The following is an 18,891-nucleotide window of genomic DNA, read 5'->3' as shown; positions in this document are numbered from 1 at the left end:
GTTGTTTAGATCAGTGGTTCTCAGCTGATGTGGCTTCGGGACCCATCGTCACCCCTTAACCCTTTATAAGGTCGTCTGCTCATTGAAATGCCTGGAAATTTACAATTTTAACCCCAGTATGTTATTGTAGGGCCTCACAAGACTGTTTTTTTACTGATTTACTGAAGATTAATCGATACTGTAGCGTATTTGTAAATCTAAAACATTTGAAGCAATACAGTAATCAATCAACTGAGAGTCCAATATACATCCCTCTGTTCTTGGAATTCAATGGAAAACAAAACAGTAAAGCAGTTGTAATAATTTGTATGAATTTAACATCGTAAAATTATTCGTTTTAATGTTTTGACATAAATGACATCTTAGAAGTTTGCTCGCTTCTTCTTGAGTAGCGAGATTTACGGGGTTACATGAAGGCAGCAAGTCACCCGCCTACCGCTGGCTCTGAGCATGTGTTGGGTCATTTTTGTCCACTCATCGGCACCCGTAAACCTAAAATTACCTAAAATGACCCCGTACTTCTGGTATTTTCTACTTTTTCCTTGTATTAACAGATGATTTACACGTTCGTATTATGCTCATTTGTAATTTAAAACCATAATAGAATTTGCATTAAGCAATTTTATAAAGGTTTAGCTTCATTTTGTTGAGACTTTTAGTATCTGGACCAGAGGTTGTGTTTGTATTTCACTTTGAACTTGTTTACATTTTTGTTCAACTGATATTTGCATACTTTTTTTTCACATTTTCCACCCGTTTGCTTGCCTTTATTTAAACAGATAAGCGGTAACTCGCACAAGGTGGCACAAATTTGGCTGAATAACGCCAGCAGATGAAGTTGTGTTGGGAGTAAAAAACCTGTTGATCGGGCTTCGATGACACACCCAGACACAGCAGAAGAGATGCTACAAGGTCGTGAGAAGCGCAAGGAACAGACCACACAAACACGAGTTCATACAATCAACTGTTATTTTATATTTTTTTGCATTTTACAAGTCATTAAACATGCACTGCTTTATCCTAAAACACACTCAAAACCACGCTACCAATAAAACAAATCACTTCTTTAAAATCAAAAGAATAATTGAATAGCAAATGATTTTTTATAGTATTTACATTTTTTTTTCTTTTAAATTCAACTCTAAAAATCCTCTTTTAAGTCCATCGATGAAGTAAAAGGAAAGTTAACGATTCAAGTGCTCTAGAGCACCAAGCCTCAAACATAATGTGGTGAAATCTTCAAGCTAAAATATACTGTAGTTTTATGATGCTAGCTCACACCCATAATTCCAGCAGAAACATCTTTTTTTTTTTTTTTTTTTTAATATCATAGTCAAGAGCGAAAGCCATTAAAAACTGCAACGATTACCTAAGACTATTCCATCAATCAAGTAAATGGAAAAATAAAAACAATAAATTATACTACCTCTGGGGGTACAAAAAAAAAAAAAAAAAAAAAACGGGACTGAAAAGTAAAGCATCCCAGTTAAATTTGTCATAATTCTGCAGGTTTTAATTAAAAACCAACACTGTAGTCGAGCTGTCCCGTCAGTCAGACTGAAAAAACACGTGTTATGGACCAGCAGCTTCGGGGGGTCAGTCCTGTCAAATTCATAAATGCAGCCGTCAAACTTGATTGTCACGATGAAAACTGAAAGAAAGAACCAGCGCGTGGCGTCAGTTTTAAACACGTTTAAGCTCCAAATAACCAACGAGGAAGACTTTGAAAAAAGAAGTTTTTGGATAGTTTAGTCACTGACCGCACTCCTGACGTCCCGGTGAGTAAAATTAAGGCACGCAAGACCAAATGCAGTATCTCTTAGTATCTTGGCAAAACCAGAATCACAGTTTAACAGCTCGTCACAGACCGGAGCAGTTTTTTTTACATCTTGTAGCTTGATACTCGATGAAGAGTTTGGCATCTGTGAGAATAAAAAGGCAAAAAAAAATGCAAGGAATGCATTTTTTTTTTTTTTTTTTTTTGTATGTTTGTTTTTGTAAACGTTAGGAGCGGTCAGAGCGAACACATTCACTGCCTACGCTTGCTTGCTTGCTTTAAAAATGAAATGCACTGATAAAAACAATCAACTTTAAGTCAACCGCGCTCAGTCTCTCTTCAAACTCAAACAGTTTGCAGCTGAAAAGAGTGAACGCTGAGCTGAGTGGAGGAGGAGGAGGAGCCGCCGCCGCCGCCGCCGCCGCCTCGCTCTGCTTCTCTTCAATCCAAACCCGCACCAGGAGGAGGAGGAGGGGGCTTCATTTATTCGTAGAAACGCTTTCCTTCTTCCCGGCTCTGGCGTCGGTCTTCTTCCCCTGGGGGGCGGCGGCTGCTGAGGCTGTTGCTGTTTTCTGGGGGTTATCTTTGGGCGTGGTCTGTGTGGTGGCGGCCGAGGCGGCGGCGGCGGCGGCGGCCGCTTGTGAAGCCGCGGCGGAGGATTTGGAGGCCTGCGTGGGCTTTGAGGTAGTGTTGGAAGGATGTCGCCGACGTCTCCCCTCGTCCCCGGCCGAGGACGAGTGACGTCTTCTCCTGCCTCCCTCCTCTCCCATCGGGGGCTGAGGACACAGAACACGTCCCGTTAAAACACAGCGATGATTACGGTCTAAATGCTTATTTTTAATGCATAATAAGGTGTTTACAACATTTTCTACTGGTTGAAGCGGAACTATATTACTGTTATATTGTTTTATATATATATAATAATATAATTCCACACTAGTAGTAAAACAGGTTTTCATGGCCCCAGAAAATGACGCTGTTTACAAAGAAGAGCCACTAATGATTCTAATGAAGTGAGGAATCAGAATTCAAAGACTTTTACTGTGTAAATTTCACAAACATCTTTTAGAAAACCAACACGTTTTAAGTTTCGAACTTAGCTTTGAGTTTGATTTATTGTATTTATCAGTGTATTACTCTAAGAAACTCATAAAAGCAGAATGACCCATAAATAACGACGACTCCAGATTTGTTTTAGAGCAACAAGAGCAAGTAAATTAGGAGACAAGTGCAACAAACGAACAAGTGCGATTTGTTGATGCATTGATGTCTGCTGCTTGTGGACAAATTAGGAATAGAAGCTATTTTTGCTTGCACTTGATTTTGCTGCGGGTCAGATTCGACCCTCTGGTGGGCCGCTTCGGGCCTGCAGGCCGTATGTTTGACACCAAATAAACTGTTTTATTTACGACTTTCAGGACAAAAATAAAATATTGTGCAGCCATTTCACCCAGCAACGAGAAATACCATTTTCTGATTGGCCGAAAGTTCGCTGGCTCAATAAGCAGACTTCTGTTGCCTCTTTCATTCATATATTACAAATCTCTTTTATATATATGTTTATGTCGTCACTTCTCACAGCGAGAACCCGGCATGAAAAGTAGTGCAACTTTAGCAACACTTGCACAAAATGGTTGTTTGGTCGATTTTTGGAACCGAAAATAAATAAAACTGCTCATCTTTATCACACCTGAAACTGAAAAAGGAAAACGGTCCAATCTCAAACAGTGTCTCGTGTAATCAATTACATCTGTATATTAAAAACGAAAAATATAACAGGATTCGGTGTGAAACGGTATTACGCCCAGGTTTCAAATCTTTTGCAGAATGGTGCATTATGGGTAGTTTTCATGTTCATTTACAGTACGTCTTTAAGAGATTAGTGGCGTAGTGAGCTCTGAATATAAAACCAATGGAGATGCAAAGTGGGTGAAGTATGTGAAGCAACAGATACAGCTGATGACATAAGACCCAAAAATATTTTAGTAATTTTTCTGGTGGGACAACGAGCACCAGATAAAATAATTCCTAGAGGATTTGACTCGTTCAATAATAACTCAGCTTAGCAACAAACTAATTTCCCCTCGAGAAAAACTCTGAAAGACACGAGAAAAGACACTTGAACGTGTCTTTGTCTTTCCAACATACGAAGCTCCTCAAACCGCATCTGCGGTTGCTGCGAGAGGAATTGCAAACATGTGGCCACACCCAGCGGAGACTCACCACCACCCTGAAGTCCTCCAGGTTCTTGAACTGGGAGAGGTGTTCTTGCAGCTTCGGGTCGATGGGCTGGTTCTTCATCTTCGAGTATTTCAAGAAGGCCCAGAACTTCTCAAGTCCGTACAGCTGACCTGGAGCAACATTAATAAATAAATGAATAAATGAATAAATAAGAACAGAGCACAACTGTGTCAAATTACATTTAATCACATAAACCGACTCATCTTGTGTTTGTAACCTTAAGTGTTTCTGAGCTGCGTCTAATCAGCTCTGAGTTGGACGTCAGCCGCGTACAGAAGACATCAAATGTTGCGTTTAATGGCAAACACATGCAAAAACTAAGAGACTTTTTGAAGCTTCTGCGGAGACGTCGCAGGAAACGTGAGGGATAGAAGCAAAGCACCCGTTGGTCACATGGTGCCATTAGATATTTGTTTTTATAACCTGCTGCCAGGATACGAGTGTCATAACGCATCTGGAGTCGGTCAAAAGTAATAAACAACTGGAGGGTAATTTGATTTCTGTTATTTCATTTTAAAAACCCCTGACAGACTTTTTTTTTTTTCTTTTGTGTTCAAAGTGAAGTATTTCAGTGGATTTCACAGAGTTTAGTGCGCACACATGACGTAACCTCCCTCTGATACAAGATCCATCCAACATTCGACTCCGCACCGAAAAACAACTCAAGTGGAAGCAAAAGGGCCGAAGCCTTTTACTGGCAGCTCTCGCTTCTGCTTCGCTGAGTCACCCCTCCATGTTGAAATAGGTTGAGAAACTCATTTAATCCCTCTTTTTTTTCTCAACAGTTTAGCTTAGAGAGAAACTAGAGCTGCAGAATGAACTTCTAGGTCGGGTTAAGTCGGCTTTAAGAGCTTTCCTACGCCGCATATAAGGTGGCATGTTGCTCTTTTGCAAGACAACATCTGCATTTTCAGTTACTGTGTCGGACATCGTCGCAGCCAACATGTTTATTTTAAGGCGGCTCATTAAATAGTTGTTCTAAAGCTGTGACTTACTTATTTGACGTGTCTGGGACTAATATGAAGACGCCTTTGTTTTAGAGTTTAAGTCTAATCAAAGCTCTTATTGGCTTCTTTTACTTTTTATTTGTTAAAGCCTCCGTTTCAATTATATTATTAATACATTTTCATAAACTATATATCACCCGTGCACCATTACCTGGCACAGAAACTGTAAAAAAATCACTTTGTGGGTATTACTAATGTTATTTTAAAGGCTGTGATTCTTGGAAAATGATTCTAAAACGTTGACGACTCATCATGCACTAGGGGGCGTGTCTTATTTTTTCATCCAATGAGACGCTTCCTTAAATTTTAAATTCTATCAAAGTGGACGCTATTACCATACGTAATATATGTTTAGAGGACCAACGGAACATGATCATCACTGGATATAGATTAATTAAATCTAATTAATTTTTTTTAGTGCATGAAAAATCAAACTCAAAAATTAGGAATTATCCCAAAAACTTGTGTTTTACAACATTAAAATTGGGGAAAATTAATCAGCTAAACTTGGATATAGAGGTTTAATTAAAATCAAGTATGTTAAATCAACCTAATTTGGACTATAGAAGCAAATTTAAGTAGAATTACTTACAAAAAACCTTTAACGTCTCTTAGTTTTTACTTGTGTTTCTGCAACAACACCCAGAGTCATGTGACTTTTTTAGTTCGGGGCCAGGCTGGTTTCTTTCAGACGTTCATTACCTTTCTCAAAGTCTCGGAGGGTCTCTTCCTGAAAGTCCTTGAACAGATCTAACCTGAATCTCTTCTCCAAACCGTAGCTGTAGTATCTGAAGAGACACTCCAGTCCATACCTGCAGGGCGATAATCAAACATTCACCTGACCTCACGGAGATTCACAAATCTGGATATTATCTGAACAGGATATTATGCGCTGTCAGTTCCGCGTCTTTTAATCAGTCACTTTCCCATGTGGCTTCAACATTTCACAACAGAGAGAGGTTTAATCACAGGGATTACTGACAGTTTTATGTGCAGCCGACGGGAACCAGAGGAACCGGTTTCTGGATAAATTGAGCGGATGAACGCTGCCGCCGCCGCCGCTGCACGAAAGTCTTGACAAGGCTGCGACGCCCTCAGACTACACTCACTCTCACTTCAACATGTAGGGCTGAGCCACCTACTTATTTAGACAAGAATGTGGGTTTGGCAGGTGGGTGAACGCGTCTCTGGCAGGAACACAAATATGTTACAGAGACGCGAGCTTTTCAAATTAACCCTCTGCTGCTGAACAATGGCGGTTACACGCTTCTGTGGCATCAACTCAAAAAAAAGTTTACATAAAGACGAGTGAGTAATGTTTAACAAAGTAGTCCTGGGTGCTTTCTTTATGAGCTTTAATAACATCTGACTCCTTTTCTTTGTATTTGGTTAATTTAATTGGCAGAGTCAACACTCTGTGTATAAAGTTTATCTTTTATAATCCCACAGAAGCAGAAGCCGAACCTTGTTCAAACACCAGCGATTGAAATGACTTTTCAATTTGTCAATGAACAGAGGAAAAAAAAAAGTTACCAATCTGGATATTTTTCTGCTTTGAAGTCACATAATTGAAAATATATACACCACCGGTTCAAAGTTTTAGACCCGTTTGTCCCCATCAATATATAACCTAAAATATAATATTAAATTCCATTTGTTCCAGTTCATCTCAAACCAGCTCCATGTGGTTAAAGTCTAGAGACTGGGCCATGGTCCACTCCATGTTTTAAAGTTTTCCATCTTGTTTTTATCCTGAGGTAGTTCTGGTAGAGCTTGGACTAAAGTTTTGGGTCATTATCTTGTTCTAGGATGAAGCTCTGACCAACTAAACCAGAGGAGACTGTTCTAAAACCTTTGACCGGTAGCGTGGCTCATATTTCATATCCAAAAACATCCAGCTATGAAGTTATGAACCTTATAAATCAACCATATAAATATCATCAAGTTCAAATAAAATACCAGAGATCTGCAACTAATAATCATAAGTTAAGTAAGTATCCAGCGACTCGAGAAAAGGCCAGACCCCATAAACGTGTCTGCACGGAGCTCAGCACTTGAAACCTTCTCCAAAGTCTCACCGACCTGTAATTGTCTTTGGCGTCTTCCACCGCGCACTGTTTGAACTCCTCGTACATCTTCCTGTTGAAGTTGTCCCTGAGGAAGAAGGACCAGAACCTGAACAGGGTGTTCATCTCCTGAGACTGGCCGATCCCCAACCGTTTCCTCTCTGAGAGCACAGAAGAAGAACAGCTTGTGATAAATATAATTATATATGTATGTAAGTGGAGATGAGCTGTGACGGGCATTTTCTGGCAAAGCTTTTCCTTTCTCTCCGTACCGTTGAGGCACCTTCGGCGGTACTTGTGGTATCCCTGCTGGGTGAAGCCGTTGTCCCTCAGCAGCTCGTGGGATGGATGCCAGAACTTGGGCAGAGACTGGGGGGTGCAGCTATAACCTCCGGACAGCGGCGCCCCCTCTGACGGAGACGCATTAGAGCTGCTGTGGAAGGACAGAGGAGGAAAAGACATTTAAACCCTTGATGTAATCGCTGCTCGTAATATGCATGGATTTTGAGTCAAGTTTGGGAAAATAAACAACTTTTGTTTGTAAGAAAGTATAGATGCAGAAGCTACGGTGGCCTGGAGGTTCAAACCGTTTTGTAGAAAAACGTTTTTTTCTAAAATGTGAATTTGTAACAGTTTGTAATGTCGGTTTGCGCCACCTGTACCTCGCCGTAAGAACCCGATTAGGACATGCGCTAACTGAAGTCACCGACGTGTTTCACAACAAAGAGAGGATGCGAGGGTAAACCCTGGCGAGGTGAAAGGAGGAAGTGCCCTTTTTTTGAGGAAGCTTTACTGACCTGATGGACGCAGAACGCGGCCGGTGTTCACGGGAATCCATCACCCAGCCGATGTGGGCCTCCTGAGGAGGGTTCGAACTGTGGCGGGTCTTCTTCTTCCTCGGCATCTGGGAGGAACGAGGAGGACGGGACGTGGTTTAAATGCAAAACTGGTTACGTACAAGAGGCTTGTGCTGGCGGACATATTGAAGTTTAGCTGTATTTTTAGCTTAAAGAGAGAAAGTAGTGGCGTCTAAATGCACCTTTAAACAACGGCAAGAAGTATTTGCACCTTTTTATACAATGCAACCATGCAAATACACATGCAAAGCAGATAACAGGCAGGATTTATCTGCATGTAGTTGAACACACAGCCTGAACACAATGAACAGCAGGAAACCGGTTAAAATAAATAATGACGACACAATGAAAAAGAAAAACTCCAAACAGCGAGGACAGAGAGACCGCGAGCTCACCTGTCCGTCGATGGCGCCGCTCTCCTTCATGACCGGGTAGAAGCGCGGCGTCTTGTTGGGGTCCTGGCGCCCCGGCGTGCGAGGCGTTCGAGGGGTTCGGGGTTGGTGAGCGCTGGGCGACTCCGGCACCGTCGTAGGCAAAGAACGAGCCAGTTCTACCCCGCTGTCCACTGAGAACATCGACCGCACACAGAGACATGATATTAATGCACATTTACTTATTATAAGACGATACTCTACTAAATATATTCCCTGTATTTATAATGATGTAACAGACTGGTTAAGTCCTATTAGATAAATTCTAACAATAAATCACATTTGTTAAGACACAAATCCTCAGTAATTATTCCATAACTCCACAAATATAGAGGTAGAGGTTTGGTTAAAAGCACAGGAAGCTAAAACACACCTGGCATAGGAGGAGGTGGGAGTTCCTGGTTCGGCTCAACGGGAACTTTAGGGGTGAGTGTGTCGAACTCATCTTTACTGATGACGTTCAGCTTCTTGAAGTTCTCCACTTCCTGCTGGGAGACAAAGACACAGAGTCTGATGTAATAGTTTCAAGTTTAAATTTATTAAATGCAACAACAACAATCAAAGCCTTAAACACATCGACTGTGTTTATCTGCGCAAACATAGGATTTATTTAACAGATCATATTCACATTTATTGGCTTAATCAATTATTTACGTGTTAATTTCTTTAATTTAACAGCACTTTAATAAACTTTAATGCAAAATCAGACTTTGTAAATGAAAAAAAAAAGTGAATATTTATTTGAACAGAGATTAAATAAATGTTTCCTTTACTGAACCCAATGACTTTATTTTACTTTGGAAATCATAATTCACTCTAGTTTGCCTTCTTGTAGAGGAATAAAACAGTCAAAATTCAAAAATGAATAAATAAATGACCCAATAAATACATTTAAATGCTATTAAATGCCGCAGATATATTTAAATATATATATATGTGCCTGCTTTAATTAATTTCTGCTTCTGTATTTATTTCACTTTGAATTATTTCTAATTAATTTATGTTAAAGTGTATATTTTATTTATTAATGACTTTATTTCTTCATTATTTTCATTTTGTGGCTTTGCTTTCTCATATTTTCCTCAAAGAGTATTTATCTATTATTCTGCGGTGCATTGATGGAGTATTAAAGCGTGTCACCGGGTCAACTTTACACCTACTGATCGATCGACGTCAGAGTTTTAATGGTGTACGAATGCTTTTATTGTGTTATATATATATATTAACTTCTTTTGGTTTATGACACTACGCTGTTAGTGAAAGATCGTCGTTGCATCACCTCAGCCGTGCACTGGTTGTGCAGAAATCTCCACTATAAAACAATCTAATCTGCATTTCGCCACTCGAGATATTAAAGCGCGGTGACGCGACCTCTCTGCCGTTTTCTCCGTCGAGGCCGTTTCGACTGATAACAGCGCGACGTGCTGGTTAAAAATATTTGATACGCCGGCGGCTGCAGCCGTGCGGGGAAAGACGGTGTGTGTGGGACGGAGCGCAGATGTGCAGCGGACTTTAAACTTTACACGTCAGCGTCACACGGAGAAGAGAAACCCGCAGGTGCAGCCGATGTGTGTTCAGGCGTGACATTTCCCACATGTGGCAGCTTTCTGACAACCCTTGAGCCCAGAAGGCGCTGACGAGGCTGAAAAACTGCAGATGACGAGCAAAGACCGGCTGGAATCGCTACGTGTTAGACGAGCATTAGCACCATTTATCGTTAATGCACAACTTTTGTGAAGGCAACAGCTAAATTTTAAAAAATCAAGCTTTCATGTGTAGAGGGATTTTCGTGCAGATTGACACTGAAGATGACTGCGGCGTTAAGGTGCATTAAAGGAGCTCTTGCCGAGTCTCGGTCATGAATAAGTACGAGCACGTCCGCTCTATTTTTGGAGATGTGGTGGCAGGACGCGAGAGTCGCTGATGTCAAACATGTAACAGGTTCAAAGGTCAACAAATGGCAGCTTGTCTCACTTCCCCACTTCAAACCTCTGACCCGTCACTTCCCCTCTCGAGTACATGAATTACAATTCATCGTCATTCTGCTCCAAATGCTGCAGAACCGGAGACGAAAATATCGATTTCCTGAGTCAATTCCAAATCACAAAGTTCACGATATTTCAGTTTTTTAAAAGTATTTCTGCTCAGTTATGAAAGAGAATTTTCCAAAAACCAATGTTGTCACAGGTTCCAGAGATTATAATTAACATATGTATTAGTTGAAACCCTCATTTAATAATAAATCATGAGGATTAAACCACATAGAGTCAAGACATTCATAAGAATATATCATTGCTTTGAACGAGTCCTTTTGACGCAGTTGTGAAATAGTCGACACTAAATAAATATTTTAAAGGGTTTTAAAATTGTATCTTTTAGAAAATTGTTCTCAGAAAATGTTTAACCCTCATGCCCTTTCATCTTTTCTTTTTTTTTGATAAATTAGTGGTAGTTCTGTTTTTTGCTATCAAATTTGGCAAAGGTATGTATTTATTCATTTATTTTTTTTAGCAAATTTTGATCATTCAAACTCCCTAATTGTTACCTTGTTATCATTAAGGGACAAAAGTGTTTTATTACATAAATATTTTAAACCACTTCAGTACTGATCACAAACACCAGGGCTTGTGACATCACAAATTATTCGGGGAAAAAAAAGAAATATTTTCGATAATCTAAATGCAAAGTGGATTTTTATTGGGGAGGATTATTAGAGCTTTGGACACTTAGTCAATGTTTAGTAGCAACATGGATTTTGATGTATTTTTATTTATTTATTTATTTTTTGCAGTGCCAAACTTTTGGTATTTGTGATTAGTACTTAGGTGGATTAAAATAATTATGTGAATCAAAAAAATTTAAAATCAGGTTATGATGGTTAAATAAATGCCAAACAAATCTAAACCTCTGATTCAGGGTGTGATACCAGCAGAGAATCACTGCCATCAGCTGGCCTGTTTCATAATTATTATTATTTTTACATTTAATTTGTGCATGTTTTCACTTTACACTCTAATGCTGCACATTCATTTCACTAAAACAAACTTTAATTAAAAAAAGACTTTTAGACTGGTTGTTTAAAATTTGTCTTGCAAGTCTGCAGCAGGACGTAGGAAATAATCTACATTTTAAAGTGAATTTATCTCAGGACTTTACGACTTGATATTGAATCTGCTGATGAGTCAGAAAATCTAATTTAGTTTACATTAACACAGAAAGCGCCTACCGCCATGAGTCATGAGAACTATGTAATACTATAACTGCTGTAAAACTGGGCGGCATATTTACCCAGTGACATCAAGAACTACTACTACATGAATCTGCTCCTCGTATGAAGTGATGTTGTGTAACGCTGCGTGACCTATAACAACGTGTCTCAGCGTGCAACGTTTCTGCACGGGGCAACTTTTCCCAAAAAAGCAGGTCGCTTGGTTTTTTGGGAAGCAGCTGCGTGACACACATGTATATATATATATTCCTGAGGCTCGTACAGTGGGCGATAAATAGTGCGTTTTATTTTTGGTCTGCCACTACACAGCGTGAGGTTTTAACAGCTCTGTCACAAAGACTTTACGACCCAGCGCTCAGATTTGCCGACAGAGATGAGCCGCGAAAGCTTTCCGTGCTGCAGCATCACAGCTGAATGATGCAGAAACTGTGAAAAAAAAAATGCTGCACAACTTTTATGATGCATTTTCTAGATGAAAATATGAACACATAACATATGTAACGTAAAGTAGTTGAAAAGGATTATGCGTTTAAATCAAAATGTCCAATAACTATAAAAGTTTTCTGGACGCATGATGAATTCCTCCAAGTTTAATTCGAGGATACAGTTTTATTTTTCTTCTACATCACCGTACCCAGTGTCAATGTTAGCTTAGCTTTAAGACTGAAGCCTGTCTAAATTGTAAGTGTTGTAATTACGTTTACAAGAACAACAAACACGAATCATGTCAACCTCCTCTGTAAACCGACTTGCTCAGACGTGACCTGCTCCCGGCGTTACACATGTATTCCAGTATTTCAGTGCGTCTCAGCGAAAGGACTCGCTTCGACATGATTACAGATGAACCAAACTGACTTTTTTAATCAACTTCCAACCCCAGGAGGGAAGCACGGTGGACATTTGGAATAAAAAAGGTCAAATATTTGCAATTGCTCACCTCACTTGGGTCATTAATGAGCGAATAATGACTTTGCTTTTAAATACTGAAATCAATTTTGTTAATTTTCTAAATATATGTCCTTTTTTCTGCCTCCACATTATTATAACAGGTGTTTTTCTATGGGAATGGACCCTGGCATGGCACATTCAAAATGTGTGCAGTGCTATAGACCCCTTCATGGCCTCAATCATTGTGACGTCACAACGTTAGCTGGAGGCAAAACAGAGGGAAGCTAGAGGCAAACAATGTCACCATGAACCGTGAAAATGTCGTCTTGCTCTGTTGTTTGGTGTCAAAACTGAAAAAGCAAAAAAAATAAATAAAAAGTTTTATCGCATAGTCGTAGACGACTTCGGTTGAACTCGATTAAAAGAAAATATCGGAGTGAGACAATCACCAACAACTCTCTGTTTGCAGCGCACACCTGATATCAGATAAGATTAATATGTAATGCATCATCATTTTCAGCCTGGAAAGCTTTATGGGTTAGAATAAACCGTGACTGGAATTAAGTTAATCATTATTTCGGGGAATCTTGTTACATGCTAATGCTAATGCTAACTCCACATTAGTTGCATGTTTCAGATGTGTCCAAGCACAAGCTGCATTTACTACGCTACTCTCCACAGTGTTTCCACTTACTTCTTGTAATATCTTTATTAAGGTTATTAATATCTTTATAGGCTGCACTTGATAAAGACAGACCAGACTTCGTCCCCTTTGTGTCCTTTGATCAAATTGTCCATCCAGTGAGTGAGTGTAGGGGTCAGTGAATATAGTCCCATCAGTCAACTTTTTAAAATAAAACGGTCTCGGGAAGTGAGTGTATTCGTATATTCTCTAAAATTTGGTGTTTTCCTCGTCCATTCTCACCAAAACAGTCCGTTGAAATGTGCTAACTGGCGTTTAAAAGCTATAATGTTTGAGATGTTTTGCCTCCAGCTAAGCCCCGCCCCTTTATTTTAACCATTCAAAATGTACTGTGTACAATAGTTGTATATGTTTTTAATCTATTCTACTTTATCTTTTATACAGTCCACTCTTTACTCTTGTTATTTTGATCTGTGAGACAAATACCTGTTTTCTAATTCTGATCAGATCAGACTCTTTTCTCTACGTTCATCTCACCTTGCTGCACTCGATCTGTTCCTCTCCCTTCCACAGGTCCTGCTCGTAGTAGTACAGCCCGTCGTTGATGGCCTTGGCCAGGTCGGTGGTGATCTTGGCCCGGGACTCGTGGTTGCCGGTCCGGTCGCCGCCGGGGTGCTTGCGGATGTAGGGAGGAGTCTGGGTGACGATGAGGATCTTGTTGACGTCCTGGTCGTCCAGCTCGTAGTCCGAGTCGTCCTCGTCCGACCAGTCCGTGAACTTGTTCTTCCTGGGCGCCATCTGCTCCATCTCCTCGTCGAACATGAAGTCCAGCTCCTCCTGGTCGGGTTCGGACTGCGGAGGAGCCTGGTGGCGGGGAGGAGGCGGCGGCTTGCTGTCGCCCTGGACAACACAGAAAAACACTTTTTAACCCCATCATCAAAACGACTTTAAAAACCACAACCCTTGAGTTTAATTGAAGAAGGTTTGAAGTGAGGGATTATACAAGATGTGAGATGTGAAATAAACATAAGGGAGGTAAAGAAGCAGAAGTCGGGCGGGTGAGTTGGAGGAGGAAATACTCAACTGGAGAGGGGAGGAGGTCGGGCTGCAGCGTTGAGGGGGGAGAGGAGCTGACAACAAGCACATCATCAGTAGCTTGCTGTCGGCCAAGAGATGGAGGAGAGAGGAGAGAGGAGAGAGGAGGTGATGACAGGAAGAGGTGATGAGAGACGGGGAAGCGGTGATGGAAGGATGAAAAATGGAAACGTGACGTTGCGAAGTGATAATGATGATTGAACTAGATCCCACCATGCTCGCTTCTAACATCCATTATTTCTTCTTCTCTTATTTATAATTGTCTGAACTGTATGAGACCTCATGCAGTTTGTTCCAGAGGCTCAGTTCCTAAATTAATAGCGACTTTATATGCCACCAAACAGGAAACTCAAGATTTTTTGTGCTATTTGTTGCAGCAAAGTTTAAATTTCTGCCCCCACAACAATAAGAATCCCAGGATTTAAAAAGTCCACGTTGGTCTTCGCTACCTTTGCCTTTCCGGAGGGTGGTCTGTGGCGTTTCTCCACCTGGATCCAGGCGTCCGGGTCGGGCTTGGGCTGGGGCGCGGGGGCGTCTTTGGAGTCCTCCGCGGTCGGGAGCGACTCCGGGCTGGAGGAGGCGGGTTCGGCCGAGTCCTGAGGCGGCGCAGACTCGACAGGCGACTCCTTCGCGGGCGGCGATGAAGCTGGAAATGAGTCCGACACAGACAAACTTCAGCACAATTTAAAAAAAACAAATTTAAAAATCACACATTAATGTAAACTCCAAGAAAAAGTAGTTAGTTTGTTTTTGTCTTTTATTAGTTCATGTACCTTTACCTGCTTCTCTCTGGTTTTCTATATCAAAGCAACTTTACATTAATTATGTACGATAAAATTAAAATGAGAGGCTTAAATAATTTAAAGTATTTAAATTAGTTTGATCTAAAAGTGTTAATCTAATCCAAACAATAATCCTTTGAGAAAGATTTAGATAAATTGAGATAAATTCTCTAATTAAGCTGCAGATTAAGTCAGAAATGTTTGCACAATATAACTAAACTACAGGTGTTAGTCAATTAGGCAAATTTAAGAACTTTTAAGGTATATTTTAGCTTTAAATGTCTGTATTTTGTCACAATTTGTCTGACGGACGAATATTTGACACATAGTCCAAGATTAGAGTTAGAGGATGTTGGTTAATGTTAATATCAACATTAACCAACATCCTTGAATTACTTATTGGATAAAGCAGCAAAATCCTTAACTTGTTTACGTTTGTCTGTCACATAAATAAATAAAAACTCCTCACACATGTGGTTTTATTTAACAAAAAAGGTTCAGTAACGTCAGGACAGGAGGAACAGGCGACTTAATCCAGAAGCAGAAAACAGGTTTTCTTATTGGTTTAAGAAGAACCAAACACTGACCGGAACCTGTGGAGCTCAGCGTCTGTCGAGGGACAAACTCGGGGCAGTTGATGAGCTGGGAGAAGTCGGTGCGAGGGGATCCGACGACGTTGGGGGCGGGGATGGGCCAGCGCTCGGGGTCCATTTTACAGCGAACCCGGTCGTCCACCAGCTCCACCTCTGTGCTGTTCTTCAGAGCCTGGGGAGCAGGATTTATATATATATATATTCACAAATTACAGATCATATTTTCCTGCAGCCTCTATCTGGAATTTATGGCACGGATCATTATCCTCCTGAGACCTGAGCTTTTGTTTGGTGTGTATTTTTAATTTCTCCAAGGTATTTGAGATCAGTAGGACCTGAGAAGTACAAACACTGAGCATCATCTATGAACAACAAAAAGTAGTTATTGAAAAATAAAAATGTCCTCGTATGTGGACACGGGGATTATTTTGCTGTAAAACACAATAAAGTCACCAGTGTGTAACAAAATATAAAACTATTTCAATTCCTGAACATGGCCGTGCAAAAACAGGATTGCAAATCCCAACAAATGAGTACTTGCTAATTAGTGACGTCGTAGCTCGTTACCATTGATAAAATCTGGTAAATTTTGAGCGTAATCTCAAACTACAGAAAGTATAAAGAAGTTACAGACGTAAAATTTGATGAGGTTTTGAACTTTGTCCACTTTTGTCCCACTATCATATTTTTGCAAAGCGTCCACTTGTGAGGACAACAGGTTTAAATGAAGCAGAATATGAAACTTAATGTCCCCATATGAGCACGCAGGGCCTCCGGAGGTGTTTCAGAAAACAAAGAGGTTGAATATTTGTGAGAGCAACTCAGAGATGTTTCTAAAGTTTAATCTGCAATTTAAATCAACGCGGTGTAATTTCTTGTTTTTTTTTTTATAGTGGGCTGACTTTAGCCGAACGCTAAAACTCGTATAACAAAATGAAACAACAAGGTTACAGTTGTGGAGTTGCTGTAATGACGTCGTTACCTCCATGATGAGGCTGACGTCGGTGGTGAGAGCCTGGACTCTGTGGAAGCTGGCGATGAGGGAGATGGGGAGGAAACCTTGCGCGTCCATTTTCCTCCTCAGGAAAAAGTCTCGCTCCAGGTTGTGGAGGCTGAAGTAATACTCGCTGGAGGACGACACACAAACACAACAATCAGAACAACGGACTGAAATATTAGATGAGCAGAGAGTTGAAATAACAGTTTTTAAAGGTAACATTATAAATGTTGTATACAAGCCAGGGGATTCCAAATTTTATAGAGCAGGCAAAGAAAATAGTTGTTTTTGACATTAAACAAATAAATAATAACTATTTTCTGTCTAGTTTAGGTTTAATTATTAATCCTGCCTCTATGAAAACTCCTCAACTCTTCAGCAGGTGCACACTTGCCATTTTATTAGGTACACTAGTGAGAAGAAATGAAGTGGAGAATGAAAAGTTTAATTTTTTTACTATTTTAAATGATAAAGGCGGATTGTGTCATAAATCAGACTAAAATATTACTATTTTATTATTAATCCTCCAAATTTGAAGATGTTTAATTGTCTACAATATAAGAGAAGCAAAAGCCTCAAAAAAAAAAATCTTAATTCTGAAAAGAGGTGCCGTGGATTTTTTCTATTTATGTATTTTATGTCTAATGGAGACTGGAGGACCAAACCCAGACCAGAAAAGCTTTCCCGTCTACTGCCTGTCACAGCACTTAAAGTCACCCCGGCATTAAAGTCACACACGTCGGTGCGTCGCCCGCAGGCAAAGACCACTCGTCGTTTCATGCGGAGCAACGTCGGCTTGGATGAGCAGCCTGAATAACGCCGAGTAAAGACGAGAGACCAGGAGACACACTCTCACCCATCATCACTTTCTTTCTCTCTCTCTTATCCCTGAAACACTCTTTTATTTTTTTTTCCCCTCCCTTGCTCGGGCCTGCTCATAATTCATCGCCTGTCCCCTCCAAAGCACTCGGACTATATTTAGGAGTCCATCTCACCCTCCACTATTCTGATCTGTAACGAGGTCAACGCTGTCAGGCAAGACGCAGAGCTCACGCTGCCCCCTGCAGGCCACACCCGGCGACACACAGGAGGTTTGTTATAGTGGCTGCATGCTTGCTCCTTATCAGACGCTTATTCAGACACGCTCGGTGCGTGACGTTTGTTATCAGAAGTCGGAAATTAACAAGTTCCGAGTTGGAAGTTTCAACTGGAAGTCGGATTTTCTACTCAGAAAGTCGTAGAGTCCTCACTACTCCCAAGTTGAGTTACCAAGATGGCCGCCCCATGTGTAAACACGTTAGAAGCTCCTGTAATATTCTGTTTATTAGCACTTCTGATTAGTTTTTGTTGCATTAAACCGGTCGTACGGACAATATTTTTCCACATACACACGTTCAAATGCTTTTACAGTGAAATTTAAGTTTTTCATGTGTTTTATGGGAACTACAAGCCCATGTCTTGCTAACAATGGCTAAGAAAAATAGCCTTGTAAAACAGATTATCTTGTGAGTTACCTTGTTAGCTCTCAAAATCTCCTTTTCAGATGTAATTTTTCTATCACACCTTAGAACAACACAAAGGTTTTGTCACGTGATTCATTAAAGTAGTAATTTCCTGTAGAGCCTCACAAATATTTGAATAAATAAATCAATTAATTAAGTTTTAAAGCACTTTAAGAGATTTACACTCATCCTTCAAACAGTCTACAGATCTAAACCGAAACTTTTTTACACTCAGGCGCCAATTCATTAGGTTCAAGAGTGAAAATGAGTGCATTTTAATGTACATGGGTATTAAGCATCAGGTCCCAGTGGGAGCGCGCTCAGTCGGACCATGTAATTTTCTTGTACCATGATGCATAATGACCAATAAAGCATCAATATATACTGCAAATAAGGGCAATTTCTGATTATTCTGGTTATTTGTAAAATAAAATATGTCAGTATGTTTAGATTAGCAACTCAAAAGATGGTGCAACACACACAAAAAAGGCTCGACTGTGTTTAATTTACTCATGTTCTTCTTATTATTATGTGGAAAAACACTCATTAAAGGCAAATAAATGAATTAACAGCAGCATGAACGACCTCCTGTAGCGCGTCAGTGACTTACATCTGGCGTTTGATGTATTCCTTAAGGAGCTTTTCATCCACCGTGTACATCTGCACCTTGCTGCCGTCGTCGTAGTAGTAAACCATGTTGGTGCCGAACTCTGAGGGAACCTGAACCGAGCCGTCGGACGACTGAGAGTCCCGGAAGCTCAGAGGGTACTCGTACCGACCTGG

At 40.4% G+C, this 18,891-nt stretch overlaps 1 protein-coding gene across 7 annotated transcripts in view; it reads right to left on the bottom strand.

Moving 5' to 3' along the window:
* Positions 1–955: 955 nt before the first annotated feature.
* Positions 956–18,891, bottom strand: part of larp1b (La ribonucleoprotein 1B) — a 28,227-nt gene continuing 10,291 nt past the window's right edge. For 4 of the 7 annotated variants that reach the window (XM_047610613.1, XM_047610617.1, XM_047610615.1 and 1 more), the window contains 14 exons: positions 18,719–18,887; positions 16,592–16,736; positions 15,604–15,781; positions 14,684–14,880; positions 14,224–14,298; positions 13,677–14,039; positions 8,753–8,867; positions 8,344–8,513; positions 7,889–7,995; positions 7,364–7,524; positions 7,108–7,252; positions 5,728–5,837; positions 4,001–4,128; positions 956–2,553 (listed from right to left, as the gene is read on the bottom strand). In XM_047610613.1, the coding sequence (XP_047466569.1) occupies positions 2,257–2,553; positions 4,001–4,128; positions 5,728–5,837; positions 7,108–7,252; positions 7,364–7,524; positions 7,889–7,995; positions 8,344–8,513; positions 8,753–8,867; positions 13,677–14,039; positions 14,224–14,298; positions 14,684–14,880; positions 15,604–15,781; positions 16,592–16,736; positions 18,719–18,887 (2,360 nt within the window). In that variant the 3' untranslated portion in view covers positions 956–2,256. The remainder of the gene's footprint in view (positions 2,554–4,000; positions 4,129–5,727; positions 5,838–7,107; positions 7,253–7,363; positions 7,525–7,888; positions 7,996–8,343; positions 8,514–8,752; positions 8,868–13,676; positions 14,040–14,223; positions 14,299–14,683; positions 14,881–15,603; positions 15,782–16,591; positions 16,737–18,718; positions 18,888–18,891) is intronic. The other 3 variants (XM_047610614.1, XM_047610619.1, XM_047610616.1) reach the window with 2 other exon arrangements.

The sequence above is a fragment of the Mugil cephalus genome, chromosome 17 (genome assembly GCF_022458985.1).
Source record: "Mugil cephalus isolate CIBA_MC_2020 chromosome 17, CIBA_Mcephalus_1.1, whole genome shotgun sequence".
In the NCBI taxonomy this organism is placed as follows: domain Eukaryota; kingdom Metazoa; phylum Chordata; class Actinopteri; order Mugiliformes; family Mugilidae; genus Mugil; species Mugil cephalus.
The sequence above is the reverse complement of the archived record's forward strand: the minus strand, read 5'-3'. Positions and strand labels throughout refer to the sequence as shown.